At 49.7% G+C, this 19,104-nt stretch overlaps 1 protein-coding gene across 1 annotated transcript in view; it reads right to left on the bottom strand.

Moving 5' to 3' along the window:
• LOC137654642 (sentrin-specific protease 1-like) overlaps positions 1–19,104 on the bottom strand; it is a 153,304-nt gene that overhangs the window by 51,911 nt on the left and 82,289 nt on the right. Inside the window, 3 exon segments of the mRNA XM_068388448.1 lie at positions 520–546; positions 548–702; positions 1,148–1,370. Coding sequence (XP_068244549.1) covers positions 520–546; positions 548–702; positions 1,148–1,370 — 405 coding nt within the window.

Here is a 19,104-nt window from a genome sequence, read left to right as displayed (position 1 = left end):
GAAGCTCATGAATGTCCAACAATGCTATCCATCAATACCAGGACAAGTAAGCATAACACAATTATTTTGCACTTATTCAGTTACAGAAAATGAGACAGGAATTAAACAAAGTAAGAAAACTGGAGGCTAGTAACAGACGTCCCTTCTCTTTAGCGGCCAGAAGAAGAGTAAGATATCAGCCACGAGCAATTTTATACCAACCCAATACAATGGTAGGGTGATGCAGCCATATCAGACTACCAGACACTTGATAATTCTTCAACTGGCCGTAACTAGCTTTGCAAGAAGTAACCCCATTTAAATGACATCTGTGTAGGAACAAATTTTATCATTATCATAATATAGTTTAACCAGGCCAAGACTTAACAAGAATTTGTGAAATAACCTTCTGAAAACTTAACTGACAGTTATACATGAGAAGAATAAACTATCAATCAAAACACCTTTAAGTACAGTAGAGCAAAGCTCCAATTCTATCATGCAAATGAGGAGAAAAAGGAATATAATAAAAAATCTTACCTCTTGAGTACAAAATCTCCTTTTCCCCCGTTAGTTTTGTGAATGCTTTCAACAACGTCTTGTCATCTACACCTGGATATTTTACATCGTACAATCTTTTCACAGAAGACTGACTCTTTAGTAAATTTGACTTCTTGTGATGAGATGAAAAACTTTTGGGTATTGATGTGTGCTTTAATAAATCTGGAAGGTGAGAGAGAAAACTTAAGATTGTAATCATCTGCACTATACAAAATCAAATCAATGAACTCTAAATACCTGTACAGTACAATAAAAATATTTTGTCGAATTACAGTACTGTACCTAATTGAACTTAAACTTGAGTGCTGGAAAGTTTTCTACAGTAACTTTCAATAAGAGACATTTTAATTTTCACTCCATCCTTTACTTCTATGACACATCAAGTTAAAATGTAAGGGAAGGCAGTTGAAATTTTAATTTATAATAGCATGTATTCTACGATTACAAAAACCAGTATTAGATTTGATGATACAGTACTGTCAAGAAGATAGACAGAAATGATAGAAAACCAGACAAAGGCAAACAGAGGAAAAAAAAATAAAATAAAAAGATTGAAGAAGATTTTGAGGGAAGGAAATATACTATGAACTCAAAATTCAATAATTACATTTATCAGTGAGTAAGGATCTTGAAGAAGGAACTTTGGTAGTCTTTGTAACTGTGGATGTGAGGCTCGGATTGAAACGGAAATTAGCATCAATGGAAGCCAAACTATTAGTATCTCTCTTGATTCCCGAGACACCGATTTGTGTCCTCGATATGGCTGGCCGTTTTGTTGGACCATCTTTGATTCGGCCTCTGGGAAACGTTCCCAAATATTGAAGATCACTCTGTAAGAAAAAAAAGAATTGCATAGCTCATCACTTTGATACTAGTGTATGTGTAAATTTTACATATCTAATAAAAAAATTACAAATTTTAAAAGTGATTTGTATTTTTTCTAATTATATAAATTTAAGTCCTTTAATATGAGTATGATTTCAGCAAAGCTGGAAACTCGGCTATTAAAATTTAAGACGAGGTCTTGGTAGTTATTGGCAGGTAGCTGGGGAAACCCCACCCCACTCTCTGACAGCTAACTAAAAGGCCACTATGACCTTCACCTAGATGAGATAGGAACTAGGACTTAAAGGAGTCCAGTTTGTATCACTAGAAAAAATACAAATTAATTTTAAAATTTGTGATTTGTTCCTACACATATACAAACCTTCATCCTTCAATATGAGACCTATTCTTAGGAGGGAGAAGTTTCTATAACCAAACTGGCTGGTTTAAAATCTAGGGATGTTTAACCCTAAGTCTCTATAAAGATCAAGGGTGTTAATGCCATTCCACTTCCTATCACTTGTATACGGTATGACAAATTCAGAGATAATTTGTATTTTTCCTTAACTAATACAAACCTGGAGTTATTTATTGGGATTATCTTTCGGCGAAGCTGGAAGGTAGCCATTAGACTTGAAGTGCGAGGTGGCAACCCTGCCTAACTGCTTGAGTGGGTAGGCTGGGTGTGGCTGGGTACCTCTATATATACTCTCACATCTGTGAAGTATGTCACTTTTGATTGCAGGTAGGACTTCTGGGGGACAGATGATGTTAGGGAAAAATCACAAATTCTAAGTAATTTGTATTTTTCCTAACATACTTACCGAGAACTACTTTCTTAGGAGTACCTGGAATCGCCTCTCATCCGACCAGAGTTTTGTGTAGTTTACCCTACTTCCGTTTTCTGTGAGGACTACCTCAGGCGGAAGGATACGTGCCCTGAGGCTAATCCTGAGTCAGGCCGCGTGCAAGTTTGGGTCTCGACCCTCAGTAAGTTCTTGGATGCTTAATTACCCAAGGGTCAGTAAGGCACTCGGGGAAGGAAGGGAGGGCCATTAGACGAAAGTAGTTCTCGGTAAGTATGTTAGGAAAAATACAAATTACTTAGAATTTGTGATTTGTTCCAACACGGAGACTTACTTTCTAAGGAGACTTACACTTTAGGAGGTGGGAGTGGCTTCCTGACCTCTAGACCCAATTAAGCAGGACGGCAAGGGACCTAGATAGGAGACTAGGTTCAAAGTTGGCCGGAAAACGAGTCGTCTCCGAGTCTGTCAGGATTAGCCAGTTGTCCAGATATCTGAGACAAATGCCGTTCCTGTGAGCCCAAGATGACACTAGGGGAACACTCTGGTATGTACCTGAGGAGCTGTCGTGAGACCGAAGCATAGAACCTTGAACTGGTATATCTTGTTCTCGTGTATGAACCTAAAATACTTCCTTGAAGATGGATGGATTGGGATCTGGAAGTATGCGTCATTTAGATCCAATGTGCACATGAAGTCCTTTGGTCAAATCGCCTGAATGACCCTGTCTACCGTATTCTGAATCGAGTCTGTTGCACAAAATTGTTCACAGGGGAGAGATTGATGACTGGTCTCCAGCCTCCAGTAGCCTTTTTCACCATAAAAATTCAACTGTAGAAGCCTGGGGACCCCTCTGCAACCTCTTGGAGAGTGCCTTATGCAGCATGGTCTGGACTTCAGCCCTGAGGGATAGCTCCTTTGCGGATCCCTTCACATAGAAGCTTAGATGCACTGGATCCCGAGTCAGAGGAGGGAGAGATTGAATGAACGGGACGCAATACCCTAGAGTGATAACTTCGACCATCCAGGGATCTGCCCTGTGAAACTGCCACCTCTGCCAGAGGTGCTGCAGGCATCCTGCCACAGGTGATAGGTGAAGAGGAATGCCATTTCTAGTGGGAGTGACCACCTCGGACACTTCTCTTTCCTCCCTTCTTACCTCTGAAGGACTTGTTCCCTTTCTGGCCTTTGGACTGAAAGGGCCATTCAGACACCTTTGTAGGACCTGAGGACCTAGGAGTTGAAGGTTGAGAAGAAGGTGATTGCTGACTGCAAGAAGATTGGGAAGGTCTACCATAGGGCCTTGATGTCATGGCCCTATGGAAGAGAGAATCGTTGGACGATTTCCTCCATCGTTCAGCAGCCCTCTCTATCTCCTCTGGAACGAAGAGAGGAGAACCCTCAAGGGTGGAATTCCTCAACCGGGAGACTTCTACCTTCGGCACTTACTTGTGGAATTTCCCAATGACAGTATCCCTTTTCTTGAGTATAGCATTCGCCCACAAATTGACGACGTGGTGCAATAGGAACTCAAAGAGTTCGGCTACCAGACAACAGGAAAGACTCGAAAGTCTTCCTGGTCGACTCCTTCGAAAGATTGTGGGAGCGGACCATGAAGCCCAAGGATTCTAGCCATAGGTCAAGCCACGAAGCCGCCTGCATGGCGTACTTCGCGTCTCTCTCGATGTTAAGGAGCTCAATTGCCAAGAGGGAGGCCCTCAAAGATGAGAGAGTTTGAGCCAGAAGATCCTTCATTAGAGACTCTACTGAAGGGTCGAGGGTCATGGTGGAATGAAGTTCCCCTTTGATCTCATGGTACTTCCTTTGTAAGACAAAAGGAAGTGGTAAAGATCGAGAGGAAGAACCTGCCCTCAAGGAACTAGAAGTTCTGGCTATCTGAGCGATAGCTTTCCTTTTGGTGGCCTCTTTATAGACCAGGTCAAAGCTGCACTAGTTCTGAGAGGCTTCTGGGTCTCGAATATTTCGTCAAGAACCATGTCCTTACCCTCCTGGGTGGTGGTACCAGGAGTACACAGCATATTAATGGCCCTCATACAAGAGAGGACCTGCCAAAGGTGTGCTCCGACTCACGCCTCTCTTGTTCAGAGTGAAAGTTCAGACTAGCTGCCTTTGGAAAACTTTCATCATCAGTATCCAAGGGGTTGTCCACCTCCAGGCTCACATCCAGAGCCTGGGGTGGGTCAGGGTTGTCAACGGTGTCAAAAGAGGGACCCGCCACAGGAGACCTTCTCTGTGCCTCACCCAAAGGAACTTGCCTTGCCGCAGCGTTCTTGGGTTTCGTCTTGGTGTCTTTCGACTCCCTTCGCACAAAAAGTTCCTCTGCGGTCTTTGGAGGGGGAACTTGCAAGGGCTTCGAGGCAACAGCAGCCTAAGCTTTGGCAGTGGGAGCTGAAGGCTCTTCCTACGGAGGACATAAAAAAAATTGGACGCTGGTCAGAAGGCACTACCTCAATTTCTTGAGGGTTGAAGGGATGGACAGCTATCTCCCTGGGCGAGCCTATGTCCCTACTCGTCCTAGGGTGGATGATGTCGGCTTGAGGTGGTGTTACGCCTCTCATCCTTCTCTTCTGTCTCTTAGTCATGGTTTCCCTTGCCTTAACCAGAGTAAAAGGCAGGTTGGCCAATGTAAGAGTCAGAAGAAGGAGGGCCCTTGCATGAGATCGAGATGAAGGTGATCTCCGTGCCTTGTCTGACACTGGTCTCCTTCTATGGTCTAGACTCCCAAGAGGCGAACTTGAAGATAACTCCAAAGGAATCCTGGGGTAGCTCTAACTGGAGCAGTCGGAGGTTGTGGCAGTGGAGGAGCCACACTCAGAGACTTCTGCAGGGTGGAGAGGAAGGTGCTCACCCATGCAGGAAGCTCAGAACCTCTAAGCAAGCCATGGGCTTCCCTTGAAGGTCCTGGAGGAGAACGTCCCATAGGGGGAGCTCTAGAAGGAGCCTGCGTCGACGCAGGGGAGTGTCTCAGCGAGAGGAACATGTTTTTCGACGGCCGAGAAGGACGATCCGGGTTAATAGGGAAATTAGGGAACCTATTAGGAGGCTCCTTAAAACCTTCTGGAAAGGGTATTGGCTTCCACTGGAGGTGGTAGAAGCCGAAGGTGTTGGTCCCGCACTTGCTCGCGGTTCCGAAACATCTGCTCGTGAATTGTTCACAGAAATCGCTGACTTGCGCACAAAATCGCGCATTTCGTGCGACAACAGGTGCGATTTATGAGCAGAAATGCTTGCAACTAGGAAGTGGAAGTAGAAGGCCTAACACATTCCTGCTGCAGCAAAGAAGCACCTACACCCGATGAAGTCGGTAGAGAGGGCCTCTGAGTAGGGGCAACCCTAAGCATTGGAGAACGGGTCCCATCGGGACGCATTTCCGAGCGTCGTAAAGGTGAACGCTTTGCCAAAACAACTCAGGCGGTAGAAGGCACTGGGGGTTTAGCTGGACGCCTGTCTCAGGGGCGGTCAGTCTCACGATCAAGTTCGGTCCGAGGTCGTTTAGGGGAAAGGCGGGTTGAGGGACTACGCGCTGATAGACTGCGCGAACGCTTGCCTCTAACTCTAGACGAGGAACGTCTAGACCTTGATCGTGAACAAGCTGTTCATGAACGGGAGTGTCTAGCTCTCGTTTGAGAACGGCATGAGCGTCGTGAATGCAAAATCTCGCGAACGTGAATGTCATTCTCGTGAATAGTGCCCCAGCGAGCGTGAACGCCGCCCTCATGAACAGGAGCTTCGTCCTCGTGATCTAGAACGCAAGCGTCTAGACCTGGGTCTAGACTGGGATGCTCATGATCATGCAGAGCGCAATCACGAGACTTCTCCTCGTGAAGAAGAACGCCTCTGAGGAAAGCGTTGAGACCAAAGGACTCGTGAGCGTTAAGCTCTACAGCAAGAACGCCTTCCAGAAGAAGAGCGTTCAAATTGTGATGACAAACGATCCAGATGATCTTCCGAGAAGAGTGTCCCAAAGGTCGAGGAGATGGCTTCGCTGCCGTTGTCTTCTTTGTGTCCTTAGCTGGACGGGGCTGCTGGAGGTTTGTAAGGCCTCGATGTCAGGGCCTTGTGGATGAGGGAGTCCTGATTGGACTTTCTCCACCTCTCAGCGGCTAGCTCCACGTCCTTTGGCTCAAACAAGCTCTTACCGAGAACGGAAGTGTGTCTGAGCCTGCTAACATCGGAACTGGGGACCTTCTGGTGAAACCTCTCAGCCACTGCGTCCCGACGCTTGAGAATCGTGTTGGCCCACAAGCTCGAGACTTGGTGGGCCAGAAACTCAATGGTCCGAGTGCCTGAGAGTAAGAATGTCTCCAGAGCCTTCCTGGTCCTTTCTTTGGACAGATCCTCGGAACGTACCAGGATGCCCAGAGACCCCAGCCAAATGTCAAGCCACGTAGTTGCCTGCATGGCACACTTCGCAACCTTCTCCAGGCTCAGGATCTCAGTTGCAGAATAGGACTGGAAGACCCAAACAAGACTCCTCTAGGATCTCAAAGTACCTCCTCTGATGTACTCGAGGAGGAGGGAGGAGCTTGTTACCGGCGCTGGATCTATTGGAGGAGGCTAGCTCAGAAAGCTGGCCTTCGACCTTGTCTCTGGCACTCTTCATCCCCTGTGACCAGGGCAAAGCTGCACTGGCCCTAGAGGGTTTCTGGGTGCCGTAGATTCGGTCCAGGACCGTATCCTTTCCCTCACGAGGAGGAATCTCTGGGTCTGGGATCCCATTGAGGTTCCTCATGAGGGTCAGGACTTGCCAGAACGCATGTTCTGACTCTTGATGCTCTCCTCCTGACGGACTGGCAGCGAAGTCTCCCGTCCCCAGAGGCTCTTCCTGGGGAGACTCGCGGACGTTCTCCAAAGGTCTATCTGGTTCCTGTCTGGTCCTTGCGGAAGACTTGGGAACAGTCTTCGAGTCCTTCGGTTCCCTCCTAGGAGGGATACAGGGCTCCAGCAATGATGGATGTAAGGCTTTCCCACCTCTGTACGAGAAGACTTCTCAGGGCGAGGCAGAGTTTCCCCCATTGGTGCGATGGGGGAATGGACCGGCTCTTCGGACTCTCCTGAGGATGGGTAATATTCATCCGCAGGGGAGGGAGAGAAAGTCTGAGGAGGGGGAGGTGCCTTACGTAAGGACTTGCAAGGAGACAGGATAGTCCTTGGAGAAGTTACCACGGAGGGGACTCCTCTCTTCCTCTTCAGGGGGGAGGAAGCTGCCACTGATTTGTGGCCCAAGTCAGAGAGCACAGGCTTCATTGCCTGCATAAGCGCTCTGACAATGGTGCCAAACCAGGGCTGCTGACTGAGTCGCGCTGTCAGATACTCCCTCTGGCGGGAAGGGGGTCGTTCGATCCCTTGAAGGAGTCGACACATGGGGGTTCGCCTGTTGAGAAGCTGCAATAGAAGAAAAAGAAGAGTCCTTAGACCTGTCTGGAAACCTCCCTTCCTCCAGCGAGCGCGCTGTTCTGCGCTTGCGGGGAGGGGAATGCGATGATGACCTGTCTGCCTGTAGCCCTGTTGGAACTCGAGCGTGATCGCGTTGGCGATCGGGGCGCCGATCACGCTGGTGATCGCGTGATGAGCCCTGTTCTGGGTCGCGCGTGAAGGAATCGTGCGCGGCAGGTTATTCGCGCACGTGAGCGGGCGAGGCTGAGGGCGTGGGCGCGCAGGAGACGGCACGGGCGCACGTAGGAGACGGCGAGGGCGTGTGGCGCGCAGGAGCTGGCATACAAGGCGGGGATGAAGGCTGGATGCGAGGGCGCGCAGTAGATTGATGTACTACTGATGGGCGCAATTGTGCAGTGTCTGACACGGCAAGGCGTGGGCGCGATTGCGCAGTCTGGTGATAGCGCGAGGGTGAGTTGGTGCGCTGACGCGCAGGCGAACGGTGCGCAGGTTGCGCAGCTGCCTTAGGCGATCGTAAGATAGCCGGGCGAACAGGTTGCGCAGGTGCCTTAGGTGATCGTGAGATGGCCGGGTGCGCAGGAGATCGTGGGCGCGCATCAGGATGCGGGCGCACAGGTGTGCGCTGTTGCGATGGGCGCGCAGCAGGAACTGAACGCGTGGGTGTGCGCTGTTGGGTTGGGCGCGCATCGCGCGATACTGGAACATTGCGCTCAGTTGGTATATCGCGCGCAGCTGGAAGTGAGTCCAGGGGAACCTGTGAGTGCCCGTGCGCTAGCTTAGGAACCTCCTGGACTGCGCGCTGAGATGTAGAAGCGCGCTGACGCGTTGGCGAGCGCGTGCGCTATAACAGGAACTGCGCCAGGTTGGCGCGCATCACTCTTGGTAGTATAAAAGTGCTGGGGGTCTAGAGGCACCTGTGAGCGCCTGTGCGCTAACTTAGGTGCCTCTTGGACAGCGAGATGGTCAGGAACTGCCGGGCGCTTGTGCGCAGGAGAGCGCGTGTGCGCAGGTGGGCGCGGGCGCGCTAACGCAGGAACTGCCGATGGGCGAGGGTGCCCCGAAGGTTGTGGGCACGCAGGGGAATCCTGGCGCGTAACATGACAAATTCGAAGATAATTTGTATTTTTCCTAACCATACAAACCTTAGCTATTTACAAAGGGTATTACTTTTAGCGTAGCTGAAATGGCGAGCCATTAGAATTTAACGAGGGTGTATTACCCCCGCGCTAGTTAGCGGGGGGGGGGGGTAGGGGAGTGGTAGCTCTCCCTCCTCCCCCTCACACACAGGTGAATACTCACTTTCACTTAGAGGTAGGACTTGTCTTGGGGGACAGGGCTGGCGGGCAAGTATGTGTAAATAGCTAAGGTTTGTATGGTTAGGAAAAATACAAATTATCTTCGAATTTGTCATTTGTTCCGTAACCGAAATACAAACCACGCTATTTACAAAGGGTGACTTATCCCTTAGGAAGGGTGGAAAGTCCCCAGCCATACTGGCTTTGGCTTTACCCGGGGACTCAGAATCCGAGTGAGTCGCACTCGAGAAAAGGAGTCCCTGCACCTCACAAGTTCCTTGCTCCGCAAGGAACCATGTGGCCTACGTAAGCTTGTGTGTGAAGGAAGAAGTGTGACCCGTCCTAGGCAGTTGACCTGGAGTTCCAGAAGGAACTCTGGGTTAGGACGTTCCCAATACCACCTCGTCAGGGAATGGGGGACGCGACAGTATTGACTCAATACTCGGAACACAAGGAAGCATGGTTTACCTGCAGAGGTTCGAGGTCAGCTATGCAGAGACCAGGATGCTGCTTCCCCGTAGAGGGGATGATGAAGAAAGAAGTAAGGGCCAGACATACTTCTTTCGTTCATGTAGACTAAAACCTGATAACAATGCCCTCAACCTTCTGCTGCCTGTCCAAAAAGGAGCCTGAGGTTAGACCAGCTGTTGTGTAGCCACCACAGAGCGATAGAAAACGTATCGAGACTCCTGTGGGTCACGCCCTGCAGGAAGCGGGCTGCGAAGGTCATCAGTCGCTTCCAGACTCCAGCTTGTAGCACCTGCGTCACAGAGTAGTATTACTCGAAGGCGAGGGACGTTGCTATGTATCCAACATCGTGCTGTAGGGCGACGTGACGGGGGAGGGTCTGAAGACAGGTCGAGATGAATGTCCTTGAGTCCGGGCTGAAGAGGTATACTGGTGACTCTCCCCCCATGTCCTCCTTGTGTTCCCAAATCGGCTGCAACTGAGGACAAACTGCAGCTGTTCCCAGCGCTAACATCTCGATTCCTTACTGGCAAGAAAGAGAAGGTCTTGGGACATCAGACACAGAATGGAGACTCAAAATCTTGAATGAATCGGACCGAAAGGGCCGGGACCCTCAGATTCTGAGTCTAGCCAACAACTCAGGAGCGAGCCTGAATGTTGCCTTCCCCTCTTCCTTAGAAAGGGGGGAGTAGTAAGAGACCAAGAAGATTGCTTACACACTGGCCGTGGCCAGAGTGAGCAGAAGACCCAAGGCGGAATACAATCCGAGGCCTGTCGTAAAAGGGTCTTGAGAAGATCTCTTAAAGGACTAAAAGTCCGAGCCATGCTCCAAGTTGGAGGTCTTCCTCCGACTAGGGCAGGGACGATCGTAGCTTCGCATGAGCGAGGATAGATCCAGCGGGCAGGAAAAAGTTATTCCTTTAAGCCTGAAGGTCAGGGAAAGGCTGAGCGACAGGCTTCATTGCCGAGAGCGGAAAGGAGTTTCCTCCCGCCGAAAGGCAAAAGACCGTTATTGCTGGAGAAGAGGCCTCAAGGGAAGAGGTATATCTCCCACGGCACCAACCACCTTAGACTCTTCACTTTGCCTGGGAGACCCCTGTGGATGACTATCGCAGATGACGCGACCTCCGTACCGCGACTGTAGCGGGTTGTCTCTTCTAGAGGAGGAAGCGTAGTGTCTCCAGGCATGAAGCCGAAGCGACGCCCCGGTTCGGGAGAGATGTCGCAATGTGGTTGCTTGAGTAGTCTGCGCCGTGGGAGAAGCTCTCCCGGGAGTTCCGTCAGGGGAAGCAGAGGGTCCAGGAACCGTTCTGCGCATAGTCCCAGTGGAGCTCTCCCATTGAAAGGTTGACAGACAACCTGGTCTTGTTGAGACCCATTGTCCGCAGACAAAAAGGAGGGAAGACGCAGGCGTCGAAGTTGTCCCACCATCACCGGAATGCATCTTGCCAGAGTCTCGGGGTCTGAGACTGGGGGGAAGACTAGCGGAAGCTTGAGGTTCCAAGCTGTCGCGATCAGGTCCCCCAGACCAGCACTTGCTGGTTACCCAAGGTCAAAGACCCCTACGTACACTCTCTCTATGAGGTTCTGCTCGGATAGTCTGAGAGAAACATTCCCCTGCCTGGAATGAGAGAGCCGATGGTGGTATTGAGAGAATCTCAATCATCCCGGTATCTCTACTGCAAGATGTGAAGGTGTGAAAATGCGTCCCCTGCTGGTTAGAATGAAGTCGACGCGCAACGGGGCGACTCGGCAGGAGCTGTAGGATCTGAAGAGGGGCCAGACTAAGGCCCCTAAGCCTGCCTGAATGATGGAGAGGTATCCTTCAGGTCTTGACCATAGGCCTGGACCGGAACATGCCCCTCCCCCTTTCCTTTGACGAGTCCGAGAACCGCATCAAGAATGTGGGGAAAGGACGAGAATATCCACTACCATCAAGAGGCTCCATAGGTCAACACCCATTGCAGGTCTAATAGTTCCGCTGGTCCCATAGGGCCAGGGAGTCCGGTTGAACATTGCCTGAAGCCACCGGAACTTGGATCGCCCCACATGGAACTTATCCTGAGGCGACCGTTCGGACTATAGACGGGTCAATGAGGAAAGAAGAACTAGGAAACGTTCCAAGGTAGGGCTGAAAGCTCTGCTTGACTGAGAACAGGTACTGCGACTCTCCTCAGTCTTGCCACAGTCAACCGAAAGGAAGGCTTGGAGGATGTGGTAACAGAATCTGGCGTCCCCAGGTGGTCACCCATCCAAGTACCGACGTTGCTTAACCTCGCTGGACGGACGAGAAGCGGGGTTTCCAATGTGGTAAGGCGGTTGACTCAATATCATGGCCAGATACTCCAGATGTTGAGGCAGAGGAAGAGAAGGCTCCAAGCAAAATACCATGAGGAAACACTCATGGTAAGCATCCGGAAGCTTGTCCCGGCGCTGAAGAAGGTCGAAACCCGAGCCTACCGGAGTTGACCAGCCCTCCAAACAGCAGAGGAGGCGGAAGCCTGCACCTGAGCGGCCAAGAGGAAGGCAGGGAGAGTTCTCTGGGGAAACAAACCTACTATGCCACGGCGGGATAGCCACACTGCATCATAGGCAGGAATACTTGCAGTCTAGGCTGAATTCGACGAGCACCCTGGAAGATGGATGGAATGGAAACTGAAAGTACCCGTCCTTCCAATCCAGGGTTTAAGGAGTCCTGTCGCCTCGTTACCAGTCTGATCGATTCTGCTGGTCTACGCTGGCCGAAGTTTGTTCGACAAACTTGATCAGGGCTGAGAGGTCGACTATGGACATCCCCTCTCAGATCCTTCCTTACAAGAAAGGATCGACTGAGGGGGCCGGGGGTGAAGCCGTCGATGATCCTAAGGAAGACCTTCTCCTAAGGTATGGATCATTCTGCCCAACCGGGCAACTCTGCTGACGCTATGGCATAGAGGTTCAGAGACACTGAATTCGCTGACAGAGACGGCAGGCGCGATATCCTTGGCTACTCACAGAGATTGTGCGGGAATGGGCATCGGGAAGCTGTCATTCGGATGAGTAACCTTAAGCATCCTCCCAGCGAAAAACCTGCAATCCTAGAGTTCGTGAACTCCTTTTAGGACTATGCCCCCCCGGGGGAGTCTCCCGTGCCATCTGTTCCTGACAGGAGGAAACTGCAATTGGACACCTTGTCCCAGTTGTCGTAGCCGATAACTTAGGCCGACGTGGTTGAAAGAAAAGGGCGCTGGAGCCCTGCAGAGTCTGGAAGAAAGCGCCTTGGAGGAGTGAAACCGGAAGTCGATTTACTCCGCACAGCAGCTGTCTAAGTCTCTGTCCTTGGGCACAAACAAAGTCTTCTCAAGGATGGAAGGGTGTCTGAGGTCGTCGACCTCCACAGATGAGACACCCGAAGGAAGCCCTCAGTCAGCGCGTCCAGATGGTACAACATCGAGCTTGTCCGCAAGTTAGATACTTAACGACGAAAGGCCAAGGTGCCTGAGCTCGAGAGGAGGAAAGTACCCTTGATCTTCCTGTAGCTTCCTTGAACCAAACCTCGGGCCGTAACCGAGGAGGGAAAGAACCAGGTAAGCTCCCAGAGGAAGAGGTAAGCAGTCACCCCTTCTCCGATGGAGAAATCTCGAACGGAAAGCCCCCCCGCCAAAAATCCCTCCAGGGAATGACGGGAAAGGGCTAACCCAGGTTCAGGAATAGAGGAGTGTTGCTCAGATCTCCCTTAAGTTTCTCCTATTCTTGCAAATGCCATGCTCAGTGTTTACGGGGTGAGGCAGTGTTCTGGAAATATGCTCCAGAAGAACTCGCCAGGCTGGTTATGCTGCGAAAACCCCATTGGGAATCGTGGTCGCAATTGCCCTGGAGCTCGCGCGACGGGAATTCCTGGTGGTCGGCGAGCGATAACCCATAGACGAGCAATGGATACTGCAAGAAATAAGCCGACATTTGTGCGAAGAAACACTGTAGGTTTGCGTGACGGAACACCATCCGTCTGCGCGATGGAAAAAACCGTTGGTTCGCGCGTGGGCGAACATTGGAGAGCATGAGCGTAGACGTGCAGGCACGTGGGCGCGTGGTTGCACGGGCGAGCGGTCGCGCGGTTGCACGGGCGAGCGGTCGCACGGTTGCACGGGCGAACGGTCGCGCGGGCGCGCAGGCGAGCGGTCGTGAGGGTGGGCAGGTGCATGAGAGCGAGTCCGAGGCGGCGAACGCAAGCGTTAGCGCGATGGCGAGGAAACGCGCTGCTGCGTGGGCGAGGAGGACCGCTGGCGATATGGATCAACAAGCGATCGGTGGTGAGCTGGTGAGCGCTAACGCGCAGGTAGGCGATGGCGCGTTGTGTTATGCCGATGCGCACAGGTTGGCGATGGCGCGTTGTGTTATGCCGACGCGATGGTCGAGCAGTATGCGCAGGCGAGCGATCGTGCGTTGGCGAGCAGTATGCGAAGGTGAGCGATCGCGAGCAGTGATCAGCATGCGCCGGGTCGCGCGATGGTGATCAGTATGCGCAGGGTCGCGTGATGGTGATCAGCATGCCAGGGTCGCGCGATGGCGATCAGCATGCGCAGGTTGGCGGTCGCGCGATGGCGAACAGCATCTGCAGGTGGGCGATCGCGTGATGGTGAACAGCATACGCAGTTGAGGGTCGCGCGATGGTGATCAGCATGCGCAGGGTTGAGCGATGGTGATCAGCATCCGCAGGTGTGCGGTCGCGCGATGGCGATCAGCATCCGCAGTTGAGGGTCGTGCGATGGCGATCAGCATCCGCAGGTGAGGGTCGCGCGATGGCGGTCAGCATCCGCAGGTGAGGGTCGCGCGATGGCGGTCAGCATCCGCAGGTGAGGGTCGCGCGATGGCGGTCAGCATCCGCAGGTGAGGGTCGCGCGATGGCGATCAGCATCCGCAGTTGAGGGTCGCGCGATGGCGATCAGCATCCGCAGTTGAGGGTCGCGCGATGGCGATCAGCATCCGCAGTTGAGGGTTGTGCGATGGCGATCAGCATCCGCAGTTGAGGGTCGCGCGATGGCGATCAGCATCCGCAGTTGAGGGTCGCGCGATGGCGATCAGCATGCGCAGGTGAGCTAGTAGCTGGCGAACCATGTTCCTTCAGAAGTGTTGGAGAACGTTGGCGTGCCGGCTGTAACACACGTGGGCGATCCGGAGATCGCTGGCGAGCTGATGATCGCTGGCGGGCTGATGATCGCTGACGAGCTGATGATCGCTGGCGAGCTGATGATCGCTGGCGAGCTGATGATCGCTGACGAGCTGAAGCAGAAGGCTACGCGTGGAAGCCTGCGCAAAGAAGAGTCCTTGACCCCGACCTGAACCGAAGTTCTAGATCGCGAGGGCGAACGTGGGCGCACAGGGCGCGTAACAGACGTACGGCGTAGCAACCCCCCACACGGAAAGGAAGCTAGGCTACAAGGCCGTAGTAACACGTAGTAAAAGGGTGAACGACCTCAAGAGAGAGAGAGAGAGAGAGAAAGACATAAGTCAAACTCGATCGCCACCCATAAAATTACGCCGTGGTGGCCTAACTGCCGAGGCCTCCACGTAGATATCGTACACTACACACACAAATCTGAAAAGGAAACTTACTCATTTCTATACTCAAATATATATACAAACATGAAAACATGTTTAACATATATATTGAGTAAATGAAAAGTAAGCGATTAAGTAAAGACAAAACAAAAAATGGCTGCCAAGCGAGGACCAAGACAGAGACGTCTGTCACAGTCCGAGCCAAAAGTGAAAGTGAGTGTATTCACCTGTGTGTGAGGGGGAGGAGGGGTAGCTAGCTACCACTCCCCTACCCCCCCGCTAACTAGCGCGGGGGTAATACACCCTCGTTAAATTCTAATGGCTCGCCATTTCAGCTACGCTAAAAGTAATACCCTTTGTAAATAGCGTGGTTTGTATTTCGGTTACGGAACAATGGAACATTTGCGCGCACGTGCGTAGGTGAGCGCAGTGGCGCTAAATCAGGATCATCAGCAGCAACAGCAGAAGGGCGCGCAGGTATAACCTAGCGCGCAAGGGTTGGATGCGCAGTTTTGCGATCACTACCCTTTTGCCCCGAAGGGACCGGTGCCTGCGCAATGACAGGTTTAGTATGCACGTACAGCGCATCATCCTTGAAGGGTGACGGCAGGTCAGCAGGTCTCAGGATACAGTGTCCCGAAGGACGACCATCTTCCGATAGGGATCGCGAACGATCCCTGGAGAGGTCTAAGGGGGTAGCTGGCAGGATAGGAGAGCGGCGAGTTGTCTCCTCCGCAGAGGACTGCGGGGATGACAAGCTGAAGAGGCCCCTCTTAATTCCCTTGTGAGGAGAAGGAAGGCCTCTACGGTGAAGGGGAGGACGTGCCTTCCGCCTTATACGCCCATGAGGGGCCGTTGGATCAGCACTCTGACCTTCATAGGGCCTCCGCAGAGGAGTCTCTGTTAGTGAACTCCCCCGAGGGGGAGAAACACTTGCAGGAGAGACCGTAGGACTTAGTTCCTCCCTCGAAGGATGTTCGGAGGGGGAACCTAAGCCTTCAGCTACCTTGGCAACAGCAACAGGCATGGGTGTTTGAACAGAAACATTCGATGCCTCCGTCGCAACAACGTCAACCACAGACAGAGGATCTATCCCTGCTGTTGTTGGCGATTGTTTGACAGTTGCACCCAGTTTGATCATATCAAACAGGGCTTCCCTGGAGGGCGAACCCTGAAGCCCCAAGGAAGCCCAAAGCTGTAATAAATCAGAATTATTTACAGGTAAATGAGAAACAATATCCTCTTCTGGGGGAGGAGGGGCAGCTGCCTCGCTATGGGTTGCAACTACCTCTCCCGCACCCCGGGATCGGTAAACAGAAACACAGTCTACGCTACCACTCGCCATTCTCCCGGGAGAGGCCGACCGAGTGGGAGCTTCGGAGGAGGAAAGGGCAACGGAAGAAGAAGCCTTGGAACTTTCTCTCTTCAGAGAAACCTCTGAAGGAGAAATATACCTCTTAGCCTTCTTCTTACGGCGCCGGGCAAACCTCTCCCACTGGGAGGTAGACCACTCCCTACACTCAATACATACGTTAGACTTATCACACCGTTGGCCCCTACACTGAGGACATAAGGAGTGAGGATCGGTGTCCGTGGCCAACATAAAGGTACCACAAGGGCGGCTGGGAAGTCCAGGGCACGTACGCATAATAAAAGGATAGAGGCCAACTTCAAAGACTCTGGAAGAAAAAGCAAAACAGATTATGGCAGTCAAAACGAAGGAGAGCGCAGACACGTCTGTCGTCTCTCCGAGCCAAAAGCAAAGTGAAGCACTCACTGTGTGTGAGGGGGGGAGGGGTAGCAAGCTACCCCCCCCCCCCCCCCCGCTAACTAGCGGTGGGGTAGTAAACCCTTGTTAAAATTCTTATGGTTCGTCATTCAGCTACGCCAAAGTAATTACCCAATGTAATTAGCGTGGTTTGTATTTCAGTTACGGAACAAAATTACATTATATTTTGTGTGTAATGTGAGTTCACTTTTAACTTTTGTACGATAATATATGTAAACTATTACCATAGCTATAACAAATGATGTTAAGTAGAATATGACCGATATATTTTTTACATTATACCCCTTTCTATTGATTAAAAGGTAAAACAAATTGCACAAAAACTATACGAAGAATTGGAAGACAAGTCAACAATTTTCTGAGCTTTGTAATCAAGCACCGTAAAGGTAAAGAATACATAATTATCTTGTATGGGCAACAATTCTAAAATACCTTTAAACTACGATCTGCCATTAAAATAAACCATAAATAAAATATGAGAAAAGTAATTATACTAACTACTACATACTTTTATATGGCAAAATAAAAATGATAGTAATAATAGTCTCTTTTAGCAAGAGAAAAAAAAATAATATGACAGTTTATCTTAATCAGCTGATTTGGAAAGCGTAGACGGTAGCTTTGAAGAGATTATGAATGTAAACAATATAAAAGGTGTATATTGCCTGCATTTTTATATCATACAATACTATTATGTGAATATTATTATTGGATACAATAAAGTGAAACATCAGTGTTACTGAAATCCTGTTTACAGTACAGGTATTGCTCGACTTACGACCTATGCAACATACGACTATTCGACTTTACGACCATTTTTTCAGGGCGATGACGTCACAAGTTTATCGGCAATAGGATGAATATTTCCTTGAAAATAATCTATTTTCTTGTATAGATATCAACTGATTTATCTTGGTAAATTATTATTTTCTTTTATTGTTAATGTTCAGTATTTATTTTCAGTTAAAAATACATTAAGAAAAGTTTTAATATCATTCGAGTTCATATTATATGTCTGGTGACGTCACATCACCGGCGGAAAGTGTCCGGGCAATACAGTGATTTCCTTCCAATAGGCTAACGATTAATATTAGTATTTCCATTATCGAAATATTAAATAATGATACAAAGTATTTTGAGGGTCTGTATCGGTTGTCATGAGTACTACGTAGCGTAAATTTGACTGTACGCTACTTTTTTAATCTCTGATAATGCATTGATGTTTATCTAAAGAAAATATACTAATAGGGCAAATATTTTCTTGAAAATAATATATTTCCTTTTACATTATAAAAATAAAATACTTTTGTTTGTTAAGTTAGTATTTTCTTTTCATTTCTTGCGAGAAACAAAAGAAAATGATATTTTGATTATAAAATAAATTTTTGAATATACTTACCCGGTGAATATATAATAGCTGACGTCTCGGACGGCTCGACAGAAACACAAAAACTCGCAAGCGATCGCCATGAAGGTTGCGGGTGTGCCCACCAACCAGCGCCAACTATTGGCCAGATACCGCATATACATGTAAACAGCCTCAGTTCTTCTCATTCCGCTGGGTCTCTATCGGGGAGGAAGGGAGGGCCTATAATTTATATATTCACCGGGTAAGTATATTCAAAAATTTATTTTATAATCAAAATATCATTTTTAAATATTTAACTTAGCCGGTGAATATATAATAGCTGATTCACACCCATGGTGGTGGGTAGAGACCAGTATTAATACAGTTTACGGCGTATATGCTTAGAGTTTTTGACAGTTATATCATAACAAAACCCAAATAAATATAGGTACCTGGTAAGGAAGCTGACTCTGACGATTACTCTGCCTTGTTAGTCCGCTTTCCTCACGAAGCCCAGCCATCCTCTCAGGATGCTGAAAGACTTCCAGGAGCTGAAGTATCCAGGGCGACAACCCATACAACAGGACCTCATCAAAACCCTTAATCTGGGCGCTCTCAAGAAATGACATTTGACCACCCGCCAAATCAACCAGGATGTGAAAGGCTTCTTAGCCTTCCGTACAACCCAAAACAAGATTAAAAACATTTCAAGAGACAGATTAAAAGGATATTGGAATTAAGGGAATGTAGTGGTAGAACCCTCACCCACTACTGCACTCGCTGCAACGAATGGACCCAGTGTGTAGCAGTCCTCATAAAGAGTCTGGACATCTTTTAAGTAAAATGACGCGAATACCGACTTGCTTCTCCAAAAGGTCGCGTCCATAATACTTCGCTGAGATCTGTTTTGCTTAAAGGCCACGGAAGTTGCTATAGCTCTTACTTCGTGCGTCTTAACCTTAAGCAAGCAACGGTCTTTTTCACTCGTGAGAATGAGCCTCTCGGATTAAAAATCTAATAAAATATGACAAAGCATTCTTTGACATAGGCAATGATGGCTTCTTAACTGAGCACCAC

The sequence above is a fragment of the Palaemon carinicauda genome, chromosome 15 (assembly GCF_036898095.1).
Source record: "Palaemon carinicauda isolate YSFRI2023 chromosome 15, ASM3689809v2, whole genome shotgun sequence".
NCBI classification, from domain to species: Eukaryota; Metazoa; Arthropoda; class Malacostraca; order Decapoda; family Palaemonidae; genus Palaemon; species Palaemon carinicauda.
This window is presented reverse-complemented; position numbering and strand designations above follow the sequence as displayed.